We start from the raw sequence: 20,808 nt of genomic DNA, 5'->3' as shown, positions 1-20,808 counted from the left end.
TTGAGAACTCACTCAAACTACTATCATCATGGGGGATACCTTGCGATCTCTCATTCTGGCGGAATATCCTACGCCGATCTTTGCGGCTACTGAGGGCGTCCTTGCATTTTTATCACTGGGCCCAGCGCCCACATTTGTACCATTGGTACTACTCCTCACAATTTTGCGTATCCACGGGCTGCGCGTCGCATGTCGTAGCACTCGAGTATTAGAGTTGATATGCTCCTGGTTCGTGGTTACAGTTGGCGCATCCTTGGCACATTACTCCTCCGCAACGAATGCACTGTCAAGCTCATCACAGTCATTTGCTGCGGTTGCAGTCATGTCGGCCATCACATACGTGGGTGCTATCGTACCATTCTACCTGGATATCCGCTTTAATCGCGGGTTCCAAACGATCTGGGCTCAGACTACATTTTTCCCAGTTGTATGGGCGACGACGTGGTGTCTTGCATCCCACATCTCTCCTGTGGGTAGACTTCTGCACTGGAGTCCAGTCTCCACGTCCCATCCGTACAACTGGCTCCTACCGTATACAGGACCGGTGGGCATAGATTGGGCCGTCGCTGCCTGTGCCGGTCTGTGTTCAGAAGTTGCGGCCACCTGGCTAATGGGCTCCGACAAAGAGGAGCAACCTGTTCACGTCTCTACTTCAGCTAGTGAAGCGCAATCCAAGAGGGGCTCGCGAAGTCTTCTCGCGCTAGGAACGCTACTCGTCGCATTCACCCTTCCCTCTCTATATCCCAGTCTCCCCGCGCATGCTGATACATCCGTTGATATTTCGCCATTGGGTGTCGCCTGTGCCCTACCCCCTGTTCGCAAGGGCAGACACCCAACTCTTAGCGACTTCATTGCTGAGACCAGGACATTAACTCCACGAGCCAAGGTAGTATTATGGCCCGAAAGTGCTGTGGTATTCAATAACGAGGATGAGAGGGAAGCTGCGTTCCAAACGCTGCGTAAGGATATCGGGCAATCTCTCATCGGGGTTGCATTTGAGGAGTTCTTGCCTGAAGATCCGTCCAACCCCGGCGGATCTCGCATGAAGCGCAACGGGCTTGCGCTTGTTCATCACGGACAGGAGAAAGGCCAGGAGGTTATACAATATTACAAGCGCAACCTAGTGCCATGTACGTCCCTCCGCCTGAACACGATCTTGCCAGGTGTCTGACGGTTAGACAGTCACGGAATCATTTTCAGCGGTGCCTTCAACTGCGCCCCCCTCTATATATACCTTTGAGCTAACCCATCCAACCTGGACTACAAAACCTGAATGGTCTTCTACGCCAAATCATACTCGGCCGATTCCCGTCACATCTTCTATCTGCCTCGATTTCGCATTCTCATCCGCGTTCAGTTCGCTTGAGTCTCGACCCGCGTTGATTCTCGCACCTGCTCGCACGTGGGACCCTACCGTCGGTCTTGCGATGTGGGAGCAGGCCAAGTCGCGCGCCAACGAAATTGGCAGCGCGGTCCTATGGTGTGATGGAGGAGCAACCGGAGTGAGCGGTATTGGGGGTGGGGGAATATCCGAGATCATGCAGGTTGGGGCTGGTTCTTGGTCTCGCACCATTGGCCTGCAGTTCCCCTTCGACCAAACGAGGACTGTCTATGCCGTGATCGGAGAATTTGGCGTCCTTGTTTTCTTAGTCGCGATCATGGGTGGAAGCTCAGCAGCCAAATATCTCCCGACCTCCGGACGCCGTTTCATGGAAGCAGTGCCGCTCTTGCAACGTCTGATTCGTGGGAGGAGCGACCAAGAGGATTTGATTGATGTTGCAGTGCCGGGAGAGAGGCAGAGCCTGCTGCACTGATCGGAAGTCTTCTGTAATACTGTGAAGAATCGTATGTTTGCTCGTTTTTTGTTGTTTCGATTGAAGGTGGCAACGCATTATTGAGCGTCTTATGGATCACACGATTGATCCAGTCTGCCGAGGGAACAGCCTCAATGACCTCTTCTGCTTTGATTGCTCAGGTACAACTCCACTCGGGGATATTAGGTCATCTAACTTTGAACTCATTCTATGTAGTTCACTACTTGGGAGTTTCATCATCGCTGCTGCTCACGCGCAAACTGAGGTTGCTTTTCGGCATCTTCTCGACGCCGAACATACTGAAATCGTAAAACATCACTCCCGAACCAACGTAGTAGTCGTCGATTGAGTGTACTACATCATACTTTCTGGATCTTCTTCGACGCTTCCCTTAACCCTGCATTACATGCAAGATGAGTTGCCTAGCACACTGATACAGGGACGACCTGCTATCAAGACTTGGGGGTTGTGATTGGTTGGCGTTTATTTCAAGCTCAGCTCCCAAGAGCTTCCTGTGCTCGTTATAAAGGTTGGCCGCAGTAACCGCGTGGGCTGAGGACTCAATTACTACTAGTAACATCGCCCAACATGGGGGACTCCCTACAATGCCTCATCCTGGCAAAGTATCCTACACAGATTTTTGCATTAACGGAGTTCCTGCTTGCCCTCATATCGCTGGGCCCGTCGCCGACGTTCATACCCTTAGTGTTACTGATCGCGACTCTCCGTATCCATGGAGCCAGAATCGCAGGCCGCAACATCCAAGAATTAGAACTCATGTTCTCATGGGTAGCCGTCGCAGCTGGCTCAGTTTTGGCTCGTTATACTTCGGCAACTACGGCTTTGTCAAGTCCATCTCAATCACTTGTTGCGGTTGGAATCATGTCTGGTATCACATACTCATTAGCCATCGTGACGGTTTATTTAGATATGCGTCTTAATCGTCGACTTCAATCAACGTGGGCCCAGATCACTTTCTTCCCTGTTGTATGGGCGATGACATGGAGTGCTGTATCGCACATGTCGCCTGTCGGCAGACTTCTGAGCTGGACCCCAGTCTCAACATCTCACCCCTATGGTTGGCTGCTACCCTATACAGGGCCCTTGGGCACAGACTGGCTTGTCGCTGCCTGTGCGGCTCTGTGTTCGGAAGTGGCAGCCATCTGGCTCATGGGTTCCGATGAAGAGGAGATTCACGCGTCCACTTCCGCCAGTGCACATCAAATGCAATCCAGGAGGCGCTCGCGGAGTCTCATCGCACTAGGAACTCTGCTGATCGCACTCACACTTCCTTCTTTATCCATCACTCTCCCCAACCGAACTGACACTATTGTTGATCTTTCGCCATTGGGTGTTGCATGCGCTCTGCCACCCGTTCGCAAAAATAGCCACCCGAGTCTCAGTGATTTCATTGCCGAGACCAGAAAATTGACACCGCTGGCCAAGGTAGTATTATGGCCCGAAAGCGCCGTGGTATTCAACAGCGAGAAGGAGAGAGAAGCTGCATTTGAAACGTTGCGTACGGATACCGGACAATCCCTCATCGGGGTTGCGTTTGAGGAATTTGTCCTCGTGGATCCGTCAAATCCCAGTGGATCTCGCATGAAAAGGAACGGGCTTGCTCTCGTGCATCGCGACCAGAAGGAAGGCGAAGAGATTGTTCAGTATTACAAGCGCAATCTGGTACCTTGTACGTCCCTCTGTCTGAATACGATCATGCTAGGCGTCTGACTGTCAGACAGTCACCGAATCGTTCTCAGCAATCCCCTCCACTGCGCCTCCCACCATATTCAACCTCGAGCTACCCGCTCCAAAATGGACGACAAGATCTGAATGGTCTTCCACTCCAAACCATACTCGACCAGTTCCAATCACGTCGTCTATCTGCCTCGATTTTGCATTCCCATCTGCCTTTAGTTCCCTCGATTCTCGACCCGCCTTAATCCTGGCACCCGCTCACACATGGGATCCCGCTGTCGGTCTCGCGATGTGGGATCAAGCAAAGTCGCGTGCCAACGAGATCGGCAGCATGGTGCTGTGGTGTGACGGAGGGGCCACCGGAGTGAGCGGTATTGGAGGTGGGGGAATATCTGAGATTATGCAGGTCGGCGCCGGTTCTTGGTCTCGTACCATCGGCCTGCAGTTCCCCTTCGACCAAAGGAGGACTATCTATGCCGTGGTCGGAGAATTTGGCGTCCTTGCTTTCTTTGCCGTGATCATGGGTGGTAGCTCAGTAGCAAAATATCTGCCGGCACTCTCCGGACGTCGTTTCCTGGAAGCAGTGCCGCTCTTGCAACGTATGATTCGTGGGAGAAGGAGGGACCAAGAGGATCTGATTGATGTTGCAGTGCCGGGAGAGAGGCAGAACCTGCTCCACTGATCGAAAGTCGTATTGTCAAATATGCTTGCTTATTTTTTTTTGTTGTTTTGTTGTTCTGCCTGCTGTATCACCATTCCATAGTGTTTTTTAGCCTGCTTGTTACGATCGCAATATCTATTCCAGCTGGTTGCTTTCTTCAATCAGATGAGACAACGAAAATGATAGCTCAGTCGCTATTCTTTGAGCGCAGTAGACTGAGAGACTCAGGGTTTGCGCCATAGAGAATCATGATGTTATGGCCCTAATTACTCCTCGGCATCAGTACTTCTCTTGCGGTAGTGTCCATCCGAGTCCGATCAGCGCAGCATACCCAGGACACAGCACCGATATCTCTGGCGGTCTGATTGCCTTCGATTTAAATCAGATATTTTGTAGCCCCCCTTTATTCTCCGATGGACCTCGCCTGGATCCTCAGGAGTAATGAGGGGGCACTCTCCTTGTTGAGGAGGACCTCCGTATCCTTCCTGTAGATATGATGTCGTCAAACGTCTCGCTGTCCCTGCACGTCGCCATGCTGGCTTCGAAGATCTCGATCACATTCATTCTGGTGTAGCCCTGAGCTTGCCCACGAACCGGTGGACACTGTAGTCGTTACCCAACGTCCTGATGACACGAAACCGGAGTTCCGCGCGTTCGTACGCAGTGTTGTTGCTGTCGATGCTTGGAGGACTAGAGGGGCTGGTAAGAAGACGTACGTGATATAATATCCGCTCAAGCTGACATGTGAGGTCATCTCCGACGAACATATGACTACCCGGACATTGAAGCAGTCGAGTTGGGGTTTAGATGAGGATCTATATTGACGAATACGCAGGGTGAAGCTGAAAACGCTGCTTTGCTTCGATCGATGAGCGTCGTGGTGCTGGAGCTAAATTGATTGAAGTGATCTGACAATCGAGATCGGCAAGTCAGCAAATGCTGCGTATGTAGTCAAAACATATAAGAAGGCGGTCCCTTCTTGTGTAATAGCAAAAACCTACCGTCAGGGATTCTCGAGTAAACGAGCCCAGCATCGCCGAGGCTCCAATGCTTTGGATTATCGACTCATCGCGATCAATGTTTCCAGCATAACAGGAATGTCATTTATCACACGACGTACTAGTAATTTACAACAAAAAACACCACGATCTACTGCAGTATGTCGCGTGGAACTACTGCGTTTACCCCCTGATGCTGCAAACGGAAAACGTTATCGGTGAGGATCATGATGTTGATAGCCAGGAATAACGATGCATGCAAGGCGAGAATAGGGTCCCGCAGTGGTGCTTCCATTAGCGCACGTTGCGGAGCTCAAGTCCAGTGGTTCAAGTTATTTACAAGAGAACGACTTGAGCCTGCGGGTGGCTTGGGCGTGTTTTTCCTGATCAAGAAAAAAAAGCGTCATTCCTGACAGCACAGGTCCATGCTTTGTATGTAAGTGGAAGATGTCGAGCAAAATGATCCATTTCGAGCTAAAATGAGCGTTCTGGAAACGGAGAATAGGTAAATGACTGGAGTGGCTTATCTGAGGCGGTTCCTGCCCTTCGATTGATATACACTTCTGAACGATTTCCACGGGTGAATATCTGTGAAAATTCAGTTTTTGATTGATCGCAATCTGAACGTACACTGGCAAGCTACTAAGCTTTAGGCGCGACTCAGTGCTAGGTCATGATGTTAGCTTATGTAAGTGTATGTACCGATCGCATATTTGCCTCGAGGCAAGGTCAGCGGAAAAGTGACAAGTTTACAGAAAACACGAGGATAAGGACTGGTAAGTAATTGAACCTGATACAGGCTTCTACTGGTCGTCAGGAATCCACGTTACAATCGCGTTGACGCAGCGCCTGATTTTATTCAAAGGTCACTCATCCTTCCCTTCTTCTCCTCACAAGTCCACATCGAAAGGGCTTGGTACAGATACAACGTCGCCATCAACCTACTTCCAGTCGAGACTACCTCGCGGCCTTCGAGGCTCTTTGCGCAGCTCGGCTCAGTCTCTAGATCCAACTCGCTTACTCTCGCGAACTTTTGCTCGGCGAGGTAATCCAGGTCTCTTTTCAAAGAAACATCCAGAGCCTCCTACTCCAGAGCTCCAGGAGCAACAACTACAAGGTGAAGAACTTGAGGAATTCGAACTTGTAAATCGAGAGGAACTCCCAGTTCATTTCGACGACGACGACGAACCTCTTAATCCAGAACCTTCTAATAAGCCCTGTTCTGACTCATCCGTCCCTCCTAAACAACTAGCGCCTTCTCGTACCAAATCCGCTTTATATCGCCTCAAGAATTTATCCAAACCATCACTCCATTTATCCGCTTTCCATTCAAACCGCCAACCAGTTCATTCTAATCGCGCAGCAGAAGTCTCCGATATCTATCTTGCATTCCCGCGACCCCCGACTCACATACCCACTCCGATTGCATCGGCCTACGCAACTTCCTCAGTTGCGAGCTCTACACTCGTCACTGCCAATCAAGAACTTGACGAGACTTGTTCTACCCTTCGTGTCTCCCCTCCATTCTCAAACGAATTTATTCTTCGGACTCCTCAGCCTCTCGTTGATTCACCTGTCGCATTTGACGCACAGCCAGATATTTCTAGCACTCCCGCTCAGACATCTGTCCATCTTACGTCCGCTAGCATCAGAAGCAGTCGTAGATTTACTGGCTCATTTAGGTCTTTATCAAGGCTATTACACGGTCCTTTTACCTCTCGCTCAGACGTTTCATCCAGTGGTACTATCAGAACCAGGCGGAGAGGATCTAGTATAGCAACCTCGCTATCCCTATCATTCAGCGAGCCCCTCTATTCTTCCCCTTCCAATCTTGTCATCGAGCCCGCGGCTGACAACTCTTCAAACCCTTCTGAGGCTGCACTCGTCGTTTTAGCTCGAAAGGCAGCTGTAGCAGGTGAATTATCCTCACCAGCACCCCTTCCGATTCCCCCACCTGCCAGTGAAGCCTTACATCCAGAGCAGGTCGTGAAACCGTTTCCTCCCGTCGTCAAACACGAGTGTGTTGATCCGTTGGAGCTTACTGCATCGCCATCACCACTAGGCGCCAGCTCACTTTTCAGCTCTTCAGCCCGCACGTCATTCATTCCACCATCCCCTTCTTGGCTCAGTCGAAACGTTCAGAACCGTGATCAGTTTGATTATCGCACCTTCTTTCCACCTTCAAGGATCTCTCTCCTGACAGATTCGGAACATTTAAAAATTCCAGAGATCAATACATATTTCACATCTGCGCTTTTTGCTCCCGATTCCCCCAGACCCTTACCCATTCCAGCACCTTTCCTCCCAGTTCCCGCACCACATTTTTACGCTCCCGATTCACCTTACAAGCCCGTTCTCCAGCGAGTGGTCACCGATATTTATTTGGAGACACCTGAAGCAGATCGGGACTCACTTGCAACTCCGCGCTCCATCGCAGAATCCTCTTCCAGCACCTCGAGCATCATATCAAGTGGTGCTTTCGTATCGGCGCCAGCTTCGCCATCTGCGTTCTTCTATTCTCGATCATCGACTATCAGCCGTATCAGTACAGAGCGCCATCGCCAATCAATCGCTGCGCGCAAAACTCGTCTGAGCACCCCTGGTTCTAGACGTTTGTCATCGAAGGAGAATAGACAATCTCTTAACCCTCTTTTCAAGGCACGGGACCTTCTCTCTTAGAAATCGCGCAGCTTCTGATTACCCTAATTCACAGGAGTTATCTCCCTCATCTTCGCGAAGGCCTTTCTCACCCTCCTCTAACGCGCTTAATCTTAGCGTCCCTACATCTCTTTCCCCACTTCCATCGTAAGTTCACATCGTACGCCACCTGGAATTTCTTGGCTGATTTGCGTTCTATAAAGCGAAACCTCTTTAAACCCACACGCTATCTTTACCCCTCTTACTCAAACGCCAGACTCTTTCGCGCCTAATCCTATACCTTTATCAAAGGATCTCACAACACTACTCGAAGCTTTCCGTCTTGAAACCAGTATCAAGCCTTCCTCTAAACGTCGAATAATGGATTACACGGCGAAGAATGCTGAGCACGTGGATTTTGGTGGAGAGGTTGACTACTCTGGACACCAGTGGTTCCAGGAGCCGCCGCCAAGGCCAGAGGTACGTCATTAAGATTGCCACTATCACCGAGTTCGGACCCTAACGCCTCATGCAGCCTCAGCCTGTGGTCGAACCATATATCCCAGAACAGGGCGTCATCATGCAGAACGAAGCATTCGACTTTGCACTCAAAGCAGCACCCAACGTTCTCTACGGTCGTTATAAGCAGTACGGCCAAGTAAGTCCCCCTCCCCAACTCCAAACTCCAACTCGGTACTCACGCACATCAACAGCTAGGCGTACTAGCATGGTGTTCTGAATTCGGAGAGATGATAGACAGTCTGAAAGACCTCGGGTTCCATGGCAACATGTTCGTAACGACGCGCACGCAAGCTCTACGCACCTGCGAAGAAATCCTCAAACTCAAACTCGACATCGAGATGCAGATCATCCTGATGTACCTCTCATCACAAGTCGCGCGGTTGCGTCGCTTCCTCGATGGAGAACGCCAGTGGGACGATTACCCCGCCCCCAAGTTCCCGCTGGACTATCGGCAGTATGGTCATCCAGGCGGCTCGTGATGAAGCCAGAACTCTTTCTGTTTACTTACTTTTTTTCAATGTTCGGATCGCGGCATATGGTTCGTTTGTTGGACCAGCTCATGTGCATAAGACATCAAGTTCTCTCTCATAATCGCATTTTGCATACATATATCCTGTATCAGGTTTCACAAAGCGAATGTACTTATAGTGACATCATTCATCTTTTTCCAGAGTAGTGAAGGAATCCTATTGATTGCAAACACCAATAATCGTGGGCGAAGTATTGCGGGGGGCTCAATTAATTGAGCTGGTACATAAAATGTCTAAGTCCAAAGCAATAACTGAATAGCGAATCAAAGCGAATCAAAAAAAAAAGAAGTCCACCTGACCACGAAGTCCCGGTGAAAATGAAAGTTGCAGTAAGCGTGTATGATCTAAGTTAGTATGATACTTGTAACTGAACGTGAAATGCGTGATCGTAAGCGGGTATATCAATGTGAAGGCACTGGCGGGTACTTGTTATTCGTCCAATAATCTGAGGTAGCTCCACTGCCTCGATCTGCATGTGTTGACAAGCGCGCAGGTTGATAGGTTGATTCACGTGGGGGATGCGGCAAAGGGTTCTGGCGAGGAGGATCTGCCGGGGATGCCGGTGAACTCTCTGTAGAAGGGAACATAAAGGAGTTGGGTAGTGATCGGTACGTGGGTTGGTGGGAACCCTGATGAAGAACTTGTCCATACGGAGATGTGGCAGTATAGATAATTGGGGGAGGCGCAGAAGGCATGTTGGCATAAAACACGCTCGCTGGCATGGGATGTGCTTGCAGCGGCTGGACGAGGTACGACGTGTGACTCGAACCGTGCCCAGGACCATCTACTACGAACTCTCCGTTGACATGCCGAGAATCACGAGCGGACGGCGAGGTAATTGCGTTGGACTCCTGGTGATACATGCTTCTGCCTTTCCATAAACGATCCATCTCCCATGCCTCGCGTGCGCGAAGGGCATTGATATCTGCAGCAGATGCCAGCTCAGAGGTTGGACGGGTTGCGTTCGAGGGGAGGCGTTCGACACGCGCGATACCAGAAATAGGACTCGGATTAGGTCGGGAGGACTTTGAGTGGTGTGAGTCGCGTGGCCTGTCATCGCTCTTGCGATGACGAGGTGGTTCGCCTTGAAGCGTAAATACCATCGGCTGCACACTCTGACGGGGGGAAGTATCGAGGCTACGTGCTCGCGAAGGACGTCCCGAGAGAGAGCTGGAATCGACTGCTTCAGCTTTCGTACGTTTCGTCCGACCTTGGCTACTCGCACGGGCATGGTTCTCTGCAGCTTCTTGAGCTGCCTTCTCGTGCCTTCGCTGATCCCTTCTGCTCTCACGGTCCTTCGTCGAAGACCGCGACGACGGCTTTTCTACCCTTTCCACTCGCTCATTCTTCTCTGCCCTCTCCTTTGTCCGCCTCCGGCGAGGAGCGTCAGAAGAATTGACAACAGTCCAATGCTCGCCCTCGGCAGGGATAGCATCCCCAGACGACGAAACCTTGTCAGACGGGTTCCGCATCAACCTGAACGTCTCCGTCTTCCGGCTCGTCGTAGAGTTCGACTTTGCTACGCGTACTTCCCCATCGGCTTTCTTGACAGGAGAGTTCTCTCGTGAGGGTGCCCTACTCGACACCCTCTCGATTGGGGGCATTTCATATGGAAGGTCTGTGTGTACCTCGTTGGGGTCGTATGGCGTAGGCGGGTTGACCAGGACTGACGCCCTGGACAAGGGCGAGTCATTCGACGTTGATCCAGCGGCAGTAGTGGCGAAGGAGAAAGCATGGAACATTCTGACCTCTGGGATGGCCGCGGGCGCAGTCAAGGATGGCGCGCCTATCGACAACGAGTGAGCAGACGGAGAGAGATAAGAGGCGGATGGCTGTGGTGACTGAACACTGGCCACCTGCGGGGGGGAGCGGACCACGTCAGGAACAGAAGGTGCGGGTGTAGGGCTTATGCGTTTCACGGGCGATGTCTTGCCACTGGGTATTGCCTCCCTGCTTGCGTTCCGCTCGTAACGCGGTTGCACTGGCGGTAGTAGCGGAGGAGCCTCTACGTGAGACTTTGGCTCGGGCAGGTCCTCAGGTGGCAACGCGATGCTTTGTCTGATCGGCGTATTCCCTCCAGAACTCGGCGCATCTGGGTTGGCTATCGTTAACCTTCCAGGCGAAAAAGGCATCTCGTACGAGACAGACGAGCGGTGATCAGGTATCTCGCGCTCTAACTCTGTTGAGGGTCCCAACCCATCCGTCATTAAATCGAGATCTATCCGCGGAGGCGGTACGCGCTTGGATGGATCCGAGTGCTTTTTCTCCAATGATGGCTTCTCTGGAGAAGGGTGGCGTTGGGAGAAAAAAGAGCGACGACGGTCAGAGGGTGATGCAGCTCCGTGTGGCTCATCCTCTGCTCGTTCGCTGATAGTCGGTCCCGCGTCTTGAGTAGACTTCGTCAAGATGCTGAACTTCCTCACCAGTCGTCCTAGGACACTTGTTCGTCGCTCCTTCTTGGAGGACGAATGGGTTGATAACGCTACAGTGGATGCATTAGGAGGCACTGTGGTGGGAGAAAGAATGGAGTGACGACGCGCAGATGTATCCGGCACTTGAAGTGAGGAGGTTGCGATTGTGGATGCACGGTGAGGTGCGGCAGGGTCTGCTTCCTTCTCCTGTCCCCCGAAGAGGTTGGTCAGTCCGGGTTTCCGGCGTTTACTGAGTTTACGCGTGATATTGGGTTCGGATGGTTGTGTGTGTAGGGCAGATGTAGACTGAGATAGTGGAGAAGGAGTGACTGTTTTACGACGAGTTGGAGTTGGTGCGGTGTTCATGCTTGACAGACGAGAGCGAGAGCGACCCTGAAGAGAAGGTTGAGTACAATTACGAGAGTGAATTGGAGGGGCTACTTGCCTCAGGGGGATCAACTGAGACTGGACTGACGTTGGTGCCAGTGTCGTAGGGGGACTGGTGATGCCAGTGAGTGCCCCATGGATCAGAGGCGTCGAGTAAGTCAGCATTATCCTGAGAAGTTTTGCGACTGCGAGGTTTGCCACCTGATTCTTGGATGCGAATTTGTGATGAAGATGGAGTTTGGAGAGAAGTGCCTGAAGGAGAGCGGCTTGGGCCAGGCAAGCGAATTGAGTCCTCTGAACGGTCGTTGAGAGATGAAGCCATTGGGGGAAATGAGGGGGAGAAGACAGATGGAGGACGATTACCAGGATTTAGTTGAGCTGGGGGAATAAGGTGGTAATTCTTGTACCACTTGGGACCGAGTGGGTTATGCAAAGGATATTTTATCCTGTAGGATGAAGTGTTCGCAGCAGCCATGTCGGTCTCTTTCTTGAACCAAGCTGGTAGTTCACCCAAGGGGTCTGGTATGATTGAACGAGAAATGAACAAAGGTAAATCCTGGTCCTCGTCGGAAGTGTCGTTTGCCTTTAAAGAGTCCATGGAAACGAGTGATTGAGATGATTGAAGGTCCAGGTACTTTGCAGGCCCAGGACCACTGGTTTCTGTTGCTGCTGCGGTGGTCTTCTTTGTGGACTTTCTATGCCATAAAGACTTCCCAGACGTAATTTTAGAGGATCTTCGAGAAAGTTTACGCTGAGGTTGATGCTGTTCTTCCATAAGTTCATGAGTAGTAAGACGGTCAAAGACGCCGACGCTTTGACTCTGCTGTTTCAAGGCCAGGGAAAAAAGAAAAAGGCAAAATTAGCGATCGCGTAACGCGGGAGAACAAAGGAAACCGAGACCGGGTCCAGGAGACTCGCCTGTTCTTCAAATGGTTCAAGTACGCTTTGAAAGACTGGATTTCTGTAATTCGCCATGACTTCAACGTGCGTTTAAAACGAGGTCCGACGCTGACCGTCATCAGACCGCACCAGTGCTGCACCACCTGGCGCTCAAATTATAACAACCGGGGTCCTATTTCCACATCTTTCTTAGCTGCGATGAGTACGCAGATCTTGATTCTTGGCAGCGGAGGTAGAGAACACGCTCTAGCTTGGAAGCTAGCACAGTCAGATCAAGTAAAACATATCTTCGTATGTCCCGGTAATCCAGGAACTGCGAAAAATCAAAAAACTTCAAATCTTGATCTTCCTCTCATCTATCCGTACAAAGATCTAGTAGATCATGCCATCAACAACAAGGTACTTATCAATCTACTTCATATCATACTGATCTCCTGATCCATGTAGATCAACCTCGTAGTCCCAGGACCAGAGGACCCTCTCGTTCTTGGCGTAGAAAAATGCTTTCGTGACGGTGACTACTTCCCCCCCACATCGCCTTAAGATGTCTGCTCATATTTCATCCAGTCGGCATACCCGTCTTCGGTCCCACCCAGCTTGCAGCTAGGATGGAAGGCTCAAAAGCCTTCTCAAAGGCCTTCATGCACCGTCACGCTATACCCACCGCTAAATTTAAAATATTCTCTTCTTCTCAACTTCAGGATGCCATACAATACGTTCAGACTTGCGGTCACTCTGTCGTTCTAAAGGCCAGTGGCCTCGCAGGCGGAAAGGGTGTCCTCATCCCGTCATCTATCGAAGAAGCCCTTCAAGGCCTGCGATCTATCATGGTAGACAATGCCTTCGGCTCAGCAGGTTTGTTCCTCATGTTCCTCTACAAATAAATGTAATGACGCTTCACTGCAGGCGACGAGGTTGTGATCGAGGAACTCCTCGAAGGTCCCGAAATCTCTGTCCTCGCGTTTTCTGATGGGTACACGATCGTTCCCCTTCCAGCCGCGCAAGATCACAAGCGCATCGGCGAAGGAGACACCGGCCTTAATACAGGTGGTATGGGCGCCTATGCCCCTGCCCCTGTCGCAACCCCCGCGATCATGCACCGTATCATGACCGAGAGTCTACGTCCCACTATCGATGGCATGCGCAAGGAAGGTATACACCGTCTCTTCTCTGTCCCATCCCCTGCTCACCTTCCTCAGGATTCCCTTTCGTCGGCCTCCTTTTCACAGGTTTCATGCTTACTGCCGACGGACCCAAGGTCCTTGAGTACAACGTCCGTTTCGGGGACCCCGAAACCGAGGCCCTCATGATGCTCCTGCGCGATGATGTCGATCTTGCTGCAGTCCTTCTCGTGCGTCCATGCATCATCACCTTTGCCAGAGGCCGATGATTCACCTATCAAACAGGCGTGCGCAGAGCGTCACCTCGATTCAGTCCAGATCAACACCCGCTTAGGCTTCTCAGTCTCTGTTATTCTCGTTTCAGGGGGATACCCCGGGAACTATACCAAGGGGAAGCTAATTCAAGTGGGCGATATCCCATCTGGTACACCTTTTTTTAGCGGGCGATCGGGGGCTTATCGATTAATCACTTATCATAGATGTCGTCGTGTTTCATTGCGGAACATCAATGAACGGAAATGATCTGGTCACATCAGGTGGCCGTGTCATGGCAGTGACATGCTCTGCACCAACCCTGGAACGAGCCCTTGCACAAGTTTATGCGGCTGTGGAAGAAATCTCGTTCGAGGGCAAGTTCTACAGGCGAGACATTGCACACAGGTGACACCTCCTCCTTCCGATCATAATGAAAACTGACATCTCGTAGAGCACTGGCGGCGAGTCAAGCTCCATCAAACGGCCTGACATATGCGCAGGCCGGAGTTTCCGTAGATGCCGGAAACGCGCTCGTCGAAGCCATCAAGCCACACGTGCGCGCCACAAAGCGCTCTGGTGCTGATGTAGAAATAGGGGGTTTTGGAGGTATATTTGACCTCAAAGCCACCGGCTACAAGGATCCCGTGCTGGTTAGCGGGACAGATGGCGTGGGCACGAAACTTCGTGTCGCCGTCGATGCTGGTATTCACCATCTTGTCGGTGAGTTGCGCGCCTCTGACCCCCTTAATCAATCATGACAATTGGATGCCCAGGAATCGACCTGGTTGCAATGTCAGTCAACGACCTGCTAGTGCAGGGCGCCGAACCGCTTTATTTCCTCGACTATTACGGCTGCAGCAAACTAGACGTCGCTACTGCTGCGGAAGTTATCAAGGGTATCGCACAGGGCTGTCAGCAAGCTGGCTGTGCCTTGATCGGTGGAGAAACGGCAGAGATGCCAGGGATGTACCAAGACGGTGAGAGCGTTCTCAACAGCCCGCGGAACCCAGTTCATCATAATAAACTTCCACAGGCGATTACGACCTCGCAGGCTTCGCAGTAGGCGCGGTCGAGCGCACTTCGATTCTTCCTCGTTCGGATATCATGCCAGGGGACATCCTCCTCGGCATCGCTTCTTCTGGATTACACTCGAACGGGTTCTCACTCGTTCGAAAAGTCATCGAGATGACAGGCCTGTCATATGCTTCGGCATGCCCGTGGGATGATCAAAAGACTCTCGCGCTCAGTCTTCTGGAGCCAACTAGGATCTACATCAAGCAGGTCCTCCCAGCTGTACACCAAGGACTCTTAAAAGGCATGTCGCACATCACAGGAGGTGGCTTCATCGAGAACATCCCGCGGGTTCTACCAAAAGGAATGGGCGCCTACCTCGATGCATCGACTTGGCAGCTCCCTCCTGTGTTCCGGTTCCTGATGCTGCAGGGTGGCATCGCACCCTTGGAAATGGCTCGCACGTTCAATAATGGTATTGGGTTGGTGCTTATCGTCGGGCGGGAGGATGCGGAGAGGGCTGTGGAGGTCTTACGGGGGACTCCTGGCGCTGATGTGTACCGCATTGGTGAGGTCACGGATAGAAGTGGAGTTGAAATGAGGAATTTGGAGCATTGGAGTCATCAATAGCGGAACGCTTGGTTGTATGTATCGCCAAAATGTTTCGGCTGAAATTATCATCGTTAGAGATTGACCAGATGTGCCGACGATCGTACATTTTGCGAAGATCAGTAAACTGTTCGCAGATACTAGTGATTTTACGTTCAAGCGCGCGTCAGGCCACTTTCGCTCGACAAACGAGACGCGAGAGCGCCATGTATATGCTTTCGCGGAACAGTCTCGTTCATAAGTACAGTATGCATGAAAACATTGCGATATTGATACTGAATGTGAGCAAGACATATGATGAGATGGGAGGGAGTCAGTGTCACAGTAATCGAACGTAAATGTAAATAGTATGTGTACCCGGCACGCAGATCAACACTAGTAGATGAGACAAAAGCATGATGAGAAAAAAATCACTCTTCTAGATATCAAGGGTAGTGAAAAATTGTAATGCTTGATCGACCAGAGAGAAAAAAAGACCAGTGTGAAATCGTGGCAATGGATAGTGTGTTATGCGGAAAGACCCAGAAACAGAAGAAATGATAAGGATTTGGCAGTAAGATAAATAAATCGAGTCGGATGGATGAAGCAAGAAATATCAGATTAAAGTAAAGCCAAAACCCGATGACAACACAGATAAGAGTAGGTCCGTCTTACGCGGAGACAGACACCTCCTTTGCAACTTCAGGAGCGGCGCCAGTCGCTGCAGCTGCAAAAGAGATGGGCAACTTGGCAGGCGGGACAGTAGTAGGCGTGCCATTGGGTTGTACGCCATTGACCACGCCATTGACCCCAGCAGGCTTTGATTCCTAAAAAATGATCAGTCACGCGCATAATCTACGGCCAATAACACATACAGCCTGGTTTTTTATAGGATGCTGTTCTGGAGATGCATCCCGAGTGACTGGGTCTTTTGTTGTCTCTTTCCGGAAAGGCGCAGGTGCTTGAAGCACTTGTGCTGCCGTCGGACCGCACGATCCATTGACGGAACTTCTCGACGAACTCGTCGAGCCACCAAGTACAGGGAACTCATCTGCATTGGGAACCCTCTGCTTTGCGACATATTTTTTATCCGCTCGAGACGGACCATTGGGCTTTGTACCCTTTGAGCGACTACCATCTGTCGATTGAGATCGGCTAGAAGCTGCGGTGCCGTTGACGCGAGGCTGGGCATCCTGTAAACTGATCAGGACAACTCTCTGAATCAAAGGGATGATCGTACATCTCGGACGTTCAAGTTGGCCATTTTTTCCTCAATCGTAGGGATACCGTTCCGTGCGGCATCCCTCGGACGTGGTCCGCGCCCAGCAAAATGAGGGGGATGAGCATTTGTGACATCAGGAAGAACGTGAGGGAAACGGCAGTCATCGCTGATCGCTCAAGTCAGATACAAATGATAGTGAAATCAGAATGACTTACCCATTTCTGCACCTGCCTGCAGGATAGAAGAGGCACGCTGGTTTGCGACTTCCGCCGAAGGATCCGCGCCTCATACTACCCCGGCGATTATGATTCACGCCCTGGCGGAAGACTGGACCGTGGCCAAAGGCCTCAGCGTGAGGGGGAGCCTTGGGCCCGCCGTTGGCTTCACTGAATCCATGGTGATGCTGGTGGTGTGGGCCGTGAGACTGATATGGTGCAATGGGATCCTGACGAACAGCGAATGGAGGTGCAGAAATAGGTCCATTCGGATATACTGTCTGCGGAGATTGCGGACCTGGCGCGCTAGGTGGCTGGTGGGGAGGTGGAAGCGAAGGGATAGAAAGCGGAAGGGGTACATGAGAAGGTTGTGAATACGATGGAGATACAGGTGATACAGCGCCATATGGTATTGGGGCAGGTGCAGCGGAAGGGCTGAACGGAACCTGAACGGGAGACATCGCCTCCGAACCAGATCTGGTGTGAACCATGGGTGGGTGTGGGGGAGTATGAACGGGGCCTGCAGAAGGCGATGCGGGGTTAATGTGAGGAGGAACTGAACTTTGGTGGATGATATGAAGGTGGAGGTACAGCGTAATAATTAGGTGCGTAAGGTTGTTGTGTCATTGGATCGTAAGGAGCGGGATATTGTGCAGGAGGCGGCGGCGGAGCAGAATAATACGGGCCAGCCTGAGGATGCGCAAAGAGACAAGAGGAACCGTAACGACAAGCAGGAAAGTATCTGCAAGGAATGAAACGAGCCACTTCCGGCGGAGGGAGGTTTCCAAAACCTCCGTTTTCACCCATCTGCATGGGGGGCTGCGGATAATACGCAGGAGAGCCATCGGGCAACGTCGGCATAGGGGGTACCCCCGGGTAATAAGCATAAGGGCCAGCGGGAACGGGATAATAGGGCTTCGCAGGATTAACCTAGCGAATCCTGAGTGTAGCCTTGGTCTTGTGGTGGTATACCATTAGGTGCAGGTTTATTCTGTGCATTGTTGAGTAGCTCCAAGATCGCAGCATCAGATGTGTACATTTCTGGCCGGCCGTGGACAGATGCAAAAGAAGGATCGGCACCTGATCATGTAATCGATGAGATTATCGCAAATCGACGCGTGTATGATATTACCTCGGTCGAGTAGCACCTTCACTACATCAACATGCCCGTTCTTGACCGCTTCGATGAGGGGGGTGGACCCGGCATGATCTGGAAGAGAATTCCACGAGGAGAAAAAACAATCGATATTAATTTTCTGCGACCACGATGCTACGATATCAAAAATGTGAGCCACCCACCTCTGATTTCGATATCGACCGAAGATACATCGTTGAGTATACCGAGGACAGTTTCGAGGTTCCCCTCAGAGCAAGCGGTCCAGAGCTGGGAGACCATGTCGCGAATCCTATAGTAAATCGGAGGGATGAAGAGAAGTAACAAACGGAATGGCTAGGCAGAATGAACCGAGGGTAGATCTGTGAAACTGAGCGAAAGGAAGAAAAGAGATGCCTTAGACACGTCGACCTCAACTTTGGATTGTATCGGCTTTCGGGTGCAGCCCCCCTTACAAAAAAAGCAAAAAAAATTGCGTGCGAAATATGTATTTACTTGGATACCCTTACATAATAAAGAAACATCGAAGGATTATACTACGGTATGACGTGGGGAATCTCCGTGCCCATCAATGCCGATCACCCGATCGATAGGTCACCTCATGCCATGATAAAAAACGGTCTGGTCAAATCAATGAATGCAATCGCAAACGTGGACGATGAACAGTTGTCTTCCGTATAATTTACGTATGTATGTGTATAACCCGTCGCGCGTGGGTCATTAATCTAGGTACATTCCTTTTCAGGAAGACACATTTATCAGTCACGATCACATGCAATGCGGAAACGGAACTGGAACCACCCTCCCTGAAGACTTAGTACAAGTGTAAATAGCTCATGCGTCCAATCCAAGCTTCTGCATTAACCTCTTGGCTGGCTCCCCTGCTTTCTCCGGCAGGTCTAATTCGCGTGACGGCGGGCGACACATCAGCTCTTGTATACCTTCATGCAGGTCTTTTCCTGCACCAGACGTTCAGATTAGGCATATCACGCTCCATCACCACACACACCTTCATACAGAAGAGCATATATCTATCAGGCAAGCAAGATAGATTTAGCTGAAAAATGAACCAATAATACGGCAGAATTCGTTACGCACCCCATTGGCAATCGGCGCGGATACTTGCATCTCATCGATAATCTTCTTTAGGCCCTTCGCTGTTGTCACGCCCTCAGCTACACTACCGAGCGTCTTGATAATATCTTCCAGCGGTTCTCCTTTACCCAGTCGATAACCCACGGTGTAATTACGACTGGTCGGCGAACTACACGTAAGGAACAGGTCTCCCACACCAGCGAGCCCCAGGAACGTCAATGGCGACGCTCCGTATGCGGTTCCGATTCGCGTCATCTCAGCGAGACCACGAGTGATAAGACCTTACGATTCAGCTATCAGTGAGCTTCTGATTCGAAGAATGCGACGATCTCACCGGCTCTCGTATTATTCTCGAATCCGAGACCATCGGCGAGTCCTGTGGCGATGGCGTAAACAGTTCTTAAGAGCACCTGCAAGTTCCAATCCTATTGGATCGGATCCAGTGTAACTAAAGACACTTGAACTAGGTTGCGGAGATTGGAATGGGGGGAGGCCTACCACCGGAACCACGGCTGGTGAAATATCTCTGACGCTTTTTTTGCTTGTGATTCTGTTAGAGACGCGACGGACACAGAGGTCGGTTGCCTGCGGACAACTTTGGAATCTTCTCAGAAACATGCATGATTGATTTCAGAATCTGTACGTACTTTCATTTGCAAACGATGGACCAGACTACTACCAGAGTCACGACTATGGAAATCAACAGACAACGCAGCGCTCACAATGAAAGTTGCCGCACGAGCGATTTCACTTCCGCAAGTATCGGCAATGATCTCGAGCGTTAATGCTTGCGTATCTGTTTCAATACCCTTGTTAACGAAAATCATCAGTGGCAAGTTCTCGCGGTTCAAGCTGTGCTGCAGTTTGATCAGCGTTTCTCTGTTGGTCTCGATCCTAAATCAACTACGGAATCTCGGACTAGTCCATATGAAACATTCACCTGACGCCTTGCGTTGGTATTGCAAAAAGTAAAACGTCCATCTGTTTCATCATCTCCTTGCTGGGCATCTCCGGGCCAACGGCGCGGATATTTGTTGAAAATTCATGATCTTTCAAGTAGTCGGGATTCCGCCGATGCTTGTTGAAGTATTCCACAAAACGAGCTTCACGAGACCACATGAACACTTCGTGGTCTGAGTTTCCGAGATGGTCCGACAGACAGCTTCCAAAGTTGCCTGCTCCAAGGACAAGAATCTTTGACTTTGGAGGTGGTGTCGAGGGTACTGAGAGCATAATGAATTTCGCAGTGGAGAGAGAGTTACTGGAGTGAGTGCTACGCCTGAAGAAGAGATTGAAGTTGCAGAAGACAACGTTGGCTCGTGGATATGGTGTGGTAGGTATGCGGTTGACGATGGTATTACGTCGAAGAGCGATATAACCCAGCATGCACGAGTAAGGGATCCAGAAAGGTATTAGTCGAGAGTCTAGTATATAAAGTACTTAGTAGCACAGTCCCCAAGTGCTCCAGCGCTGCTCTGATGCTGAATCTAATTCTTATGTAATCAATATTAATGCTAGCCAGCCGGGATGCGGCCCACGCCGGCCGCAGTCGGTGTTTACAACAAGCTTGCCCTTCGTCCAACCAAGTCGCGCATATACCTCCAGCACTCATCTATTTAATACCTTATT

General features: G+C 50.9%; 7 protein-coding genes across 7 annotated transcripts; 4 read left to right on the top strand and 3 right to left on the bottom strand.

Moving 5' to 3' along the window:
- Window positions 1-9: 9 nt before the first annotated feature.
- On the top strand, window positions 10-1,917 carry EDB91DRAFT_1109715 (uncharacterized protein). Its single transcript, XM_041317641.1, has 2 exons — window positions 10-1,130; window positions 1,183-1,917. The coding sequence occupies exons 1-2, from the start codon at window positions 29-31 to the stop codon at window positions 1,812-1,814; spliced, it is 1,734 nt and encodes a 577-aa protein (XP_041181382.1). The 5' UTR covers window positions 10-28; the 3' UTR covers window positions 1,815-1,917.
- A 410-nt stretch (window positions 1,918-2,327) lies between these two features.
- Window positions 2,328-4,312, top strand: EDB91DRAFT_765551 (uncharacterized protein). Its single transcript, XM_041328330.1, has 2 exons — window positions 2,328-3,504; window positions 3,557-4,312. The coding sequence occupies exons 1-2, from the start codon at window positions 2,403-2,405 to the stop codon at window positions 4,192-4,194; spliced, it is 1,740 nt and encodes a 579-aa protein (XP_041181381.1). The 5' UTR covers window positions 2,328-2,402; the 3' UTR covers window positions 4,195-4,312.
- A 3,877-nt stretch (window positions 4,313-8,189) lies between these two features.
- EDB91DRAFT_1046323 (uncharacterized protein) lies at window positions 8,190-8,809 on the top strand (the record flags this gene model as incomplete). Its single annotated transcript, XM_041313258.1, has 3 exons — window positions 8,190-8,288; window positions 8,344-8,466; window positions 8,522-8,809. The coding sequence occupies 3 exons, from the start codon at window positions 8,190-8,192 to the stop codon at window positions 8,807-8,809; spliced, it is 510 nt and encodes a 169-aa protein (XP_041181380.1).
- Window positions 8,810-8,994: 185 nt separating this feature from the next.
- On the bottom strand, window positions 8,995-12,600 carry EDB91DRAFT_1109709 (uncharacterized protein). Its single transcript, XM_041317640.1, has 2 exons — window positions 11,717-12,600; window positions 8,995-11,664 (listed from the first exon to the last, which is right to left on the bottom strand). The coding sequence occupies exons 1-2, from the start codon at window positions 12,431-12,433 to the stop codon at window positions 9,262-9,264; spliced, it is 3,120 nt and encodes a 1,039-aa protein (XP_041181379.1). The 5' UTR covers window positions 12,434-12,600; the 3' UTR covers window positions 8,995-9,261.
- Window positions 12,583-15,651, top strand: EDB91DRAFT_1109706 (phosphoribosylglycinamide synthetase). Its single transcript, XM_041317639.1, has 10 exons — window positions 12,583-12,957; window positions 13,006-13,072; window positions 13,126-13,413; window positions 13,465-13,710; window positions 13,758-13,909; window positions 13,965-14,103; window positions 14,159-14,339; window positions 14,386-14,654; window positions 14,708-14,911; window positions 14,968-15,651. Exons 1-10 carry the CDS (start codon window positions 12,757-12,759, stop codon window positions 15,573-15,575), a joined length of 2,355 nt encoding a protein of 784 aa, XP_041181378.1. The 5' UTR covers window positions 12,583-12,756; the 3' UTR covers window positions 15,576-15,651.
- Window positions 15,652-16,204: 553 nt separating this feature from the next.
- Window positions 16,205-18,098, bottom strand: EDB91DRAFT_1308607 (uncharacterized protein; the record flags this gene model as incomplete). The annotated part of the gene is made up of 5 exons (XM_041325070.1): window positions 17,528-18,098; window positions 16,971-17,490; window positions 16,774-16,921; window positions 16,409-16,726; window positions 16,205-16,360 (listed from the first exon to the last, which is right to left on the bottom strand). The coding sequence occupies exons 1-5, from the start codon at window positions 17,829-17,831 to the stop codon at window positions 16,205-16,207; spliced, it is 1,446 nt and encodes a 481-aa protein (XP_041181377.1). The 5' UTR covers window positions 17,832-18,098.
- Window positions 18,099-18,705: 607 nt separating this feature from the next.
- Window positions 18,706-20,667, bottom strand: EDB91DRAFT_1109695 (6-phosphogluconate dehydrogenase). Its single transcript, XM_041317638.1, has 7 exons — window positions 20,120-20,667; window positions 19,871-20,058; window positions 19,678-19,783; window positions 19,575-19,627; window positions 19,183-19,460; window positions 19,094-19,115; window positions 18,706-19,043 (listed from the first exon to the last, which is right to left on the bottom strand). Exons 1-7 carry the CDS (start codon window positions 20,563-20,565, stop codon window positions 18,919-18,921), a joined length of 1,218 nt encoding a protein of 405 aa, XP_041181376.1. The 5' UTR covers window positions 20,566-20,667; the 3' UTR covers window positions 18,706-18,918.
- Window positions 20,668-20,808: the final 141 nt, after the last annotated feature.

This window comes from Suillus paluster (genome assembly GCF_016628075.1).
Source record: "Suillus paluster strain FC165 chromosome Unknown EDB91scaffold_7, whole genome shotgun sequence".
NCBI classification, from domain to species: Eukaryota; Fungi; Basidiomycota; class Agaricomycetes; order Boletales; family Suillaceae; genus Suillus; species Suillus paluster.
The sequence above is the reverse complement of the archived record's forward strand: the minus strand, read 5'-3'. Positions and strand labels throughout refer to the sequence as shown.

Excerpts from the sequence above, each read along its gene's own strand:
- EDB91DRAFT_1109715 (XM_041317641.1), top strand. The coding sequence starts at position 29 with ATGGGGGATACCTTGCGATCTCTCATTCTGGCGGAATATCCTACGCCG. Across the intron at positions 1,131-1,182 it reads CAAGCGCAACCTAGTGCCAT|TCACGGAATCATTTTCAGCG; the intron begins GTACGTCCCTCC and ends ACGGTTAGACAG.
- EDB91DRAFT_1109706 (XM_041317639.1), top strand. The coding sequence starts at position 12,757 with ATGAGTACGCAGATCTTGATTCTTGGCAGCGGAGGTAGAGAACACGCT. Across the intron at positions 14,104-14,158 it reads AGTGGGCGATATCCCATCTG|ATGTCGTCGTGTTTCATTGC; the intron begins GTACACCTTTTT and ends CACTTATCATAG. Across the intron at positions 14,655-14,707 it reads TGGTATTCACCATCTTGTCG|GAATCGACCTGGTTGCAATG; the intron begins GTGAGTTGCGCG and ends TTGGATGCCCAG.
- EDB91DRAFT_1109695 (XM_041317638.1), bottom strand. The coding sequence starts at position 20,565 with ATGCTGGGTTATATCGCTCTTCGACGTAATACCATCGTCAACCGCATA. Across the intron at positions 19,628-19,677 it reads CACCAGCCGTGGTTCCGGTG|TTACACTGGATCCGATCCAA; the intron begins GTAGGCCTCCCC and ends AAGTGTCTTTAG. Across the intron at positions 19,116-19,182 it reads CCGCGCCGATTGCCAATGGG|ATATATGCTCTTCTGTATGA; the intron begins GTGCGTAACGAA and ends CTTGCCTGATAG.
- EDB91DRAFT_765551 (XM_041328330.1), top strand. The coding sequence starts at position 2,403 with ATGGGGGACTCCCTACAATGCCTCATCCTGGCAAAGTATCCTACACAG. Across the intron at positions 3,505-3,556 it reads CAAGCGCAATCTGGTACCTT|TCACCGAATCGTTCTCAGCA; the intron begins GTACGTCCCTCT and ends ACTGTCAGACAG.
- EDB91DRAFT_1109709 (XM_041317640.1), bottom strand. The coding sequence starts at position 12,433 with ATGGAAGAACAGCATCAACCTCAGCGTAAACTTTCTCGAAGATCCTCT. Across the intron at positions 11,665-11,716 it reads TCTCAGTTGATCCCCCTGAG|GGTCGCTCTCGCTCTCGTCT; the intron begins GCAAGTAGCCCC and ends CCTTCTCTTCAG.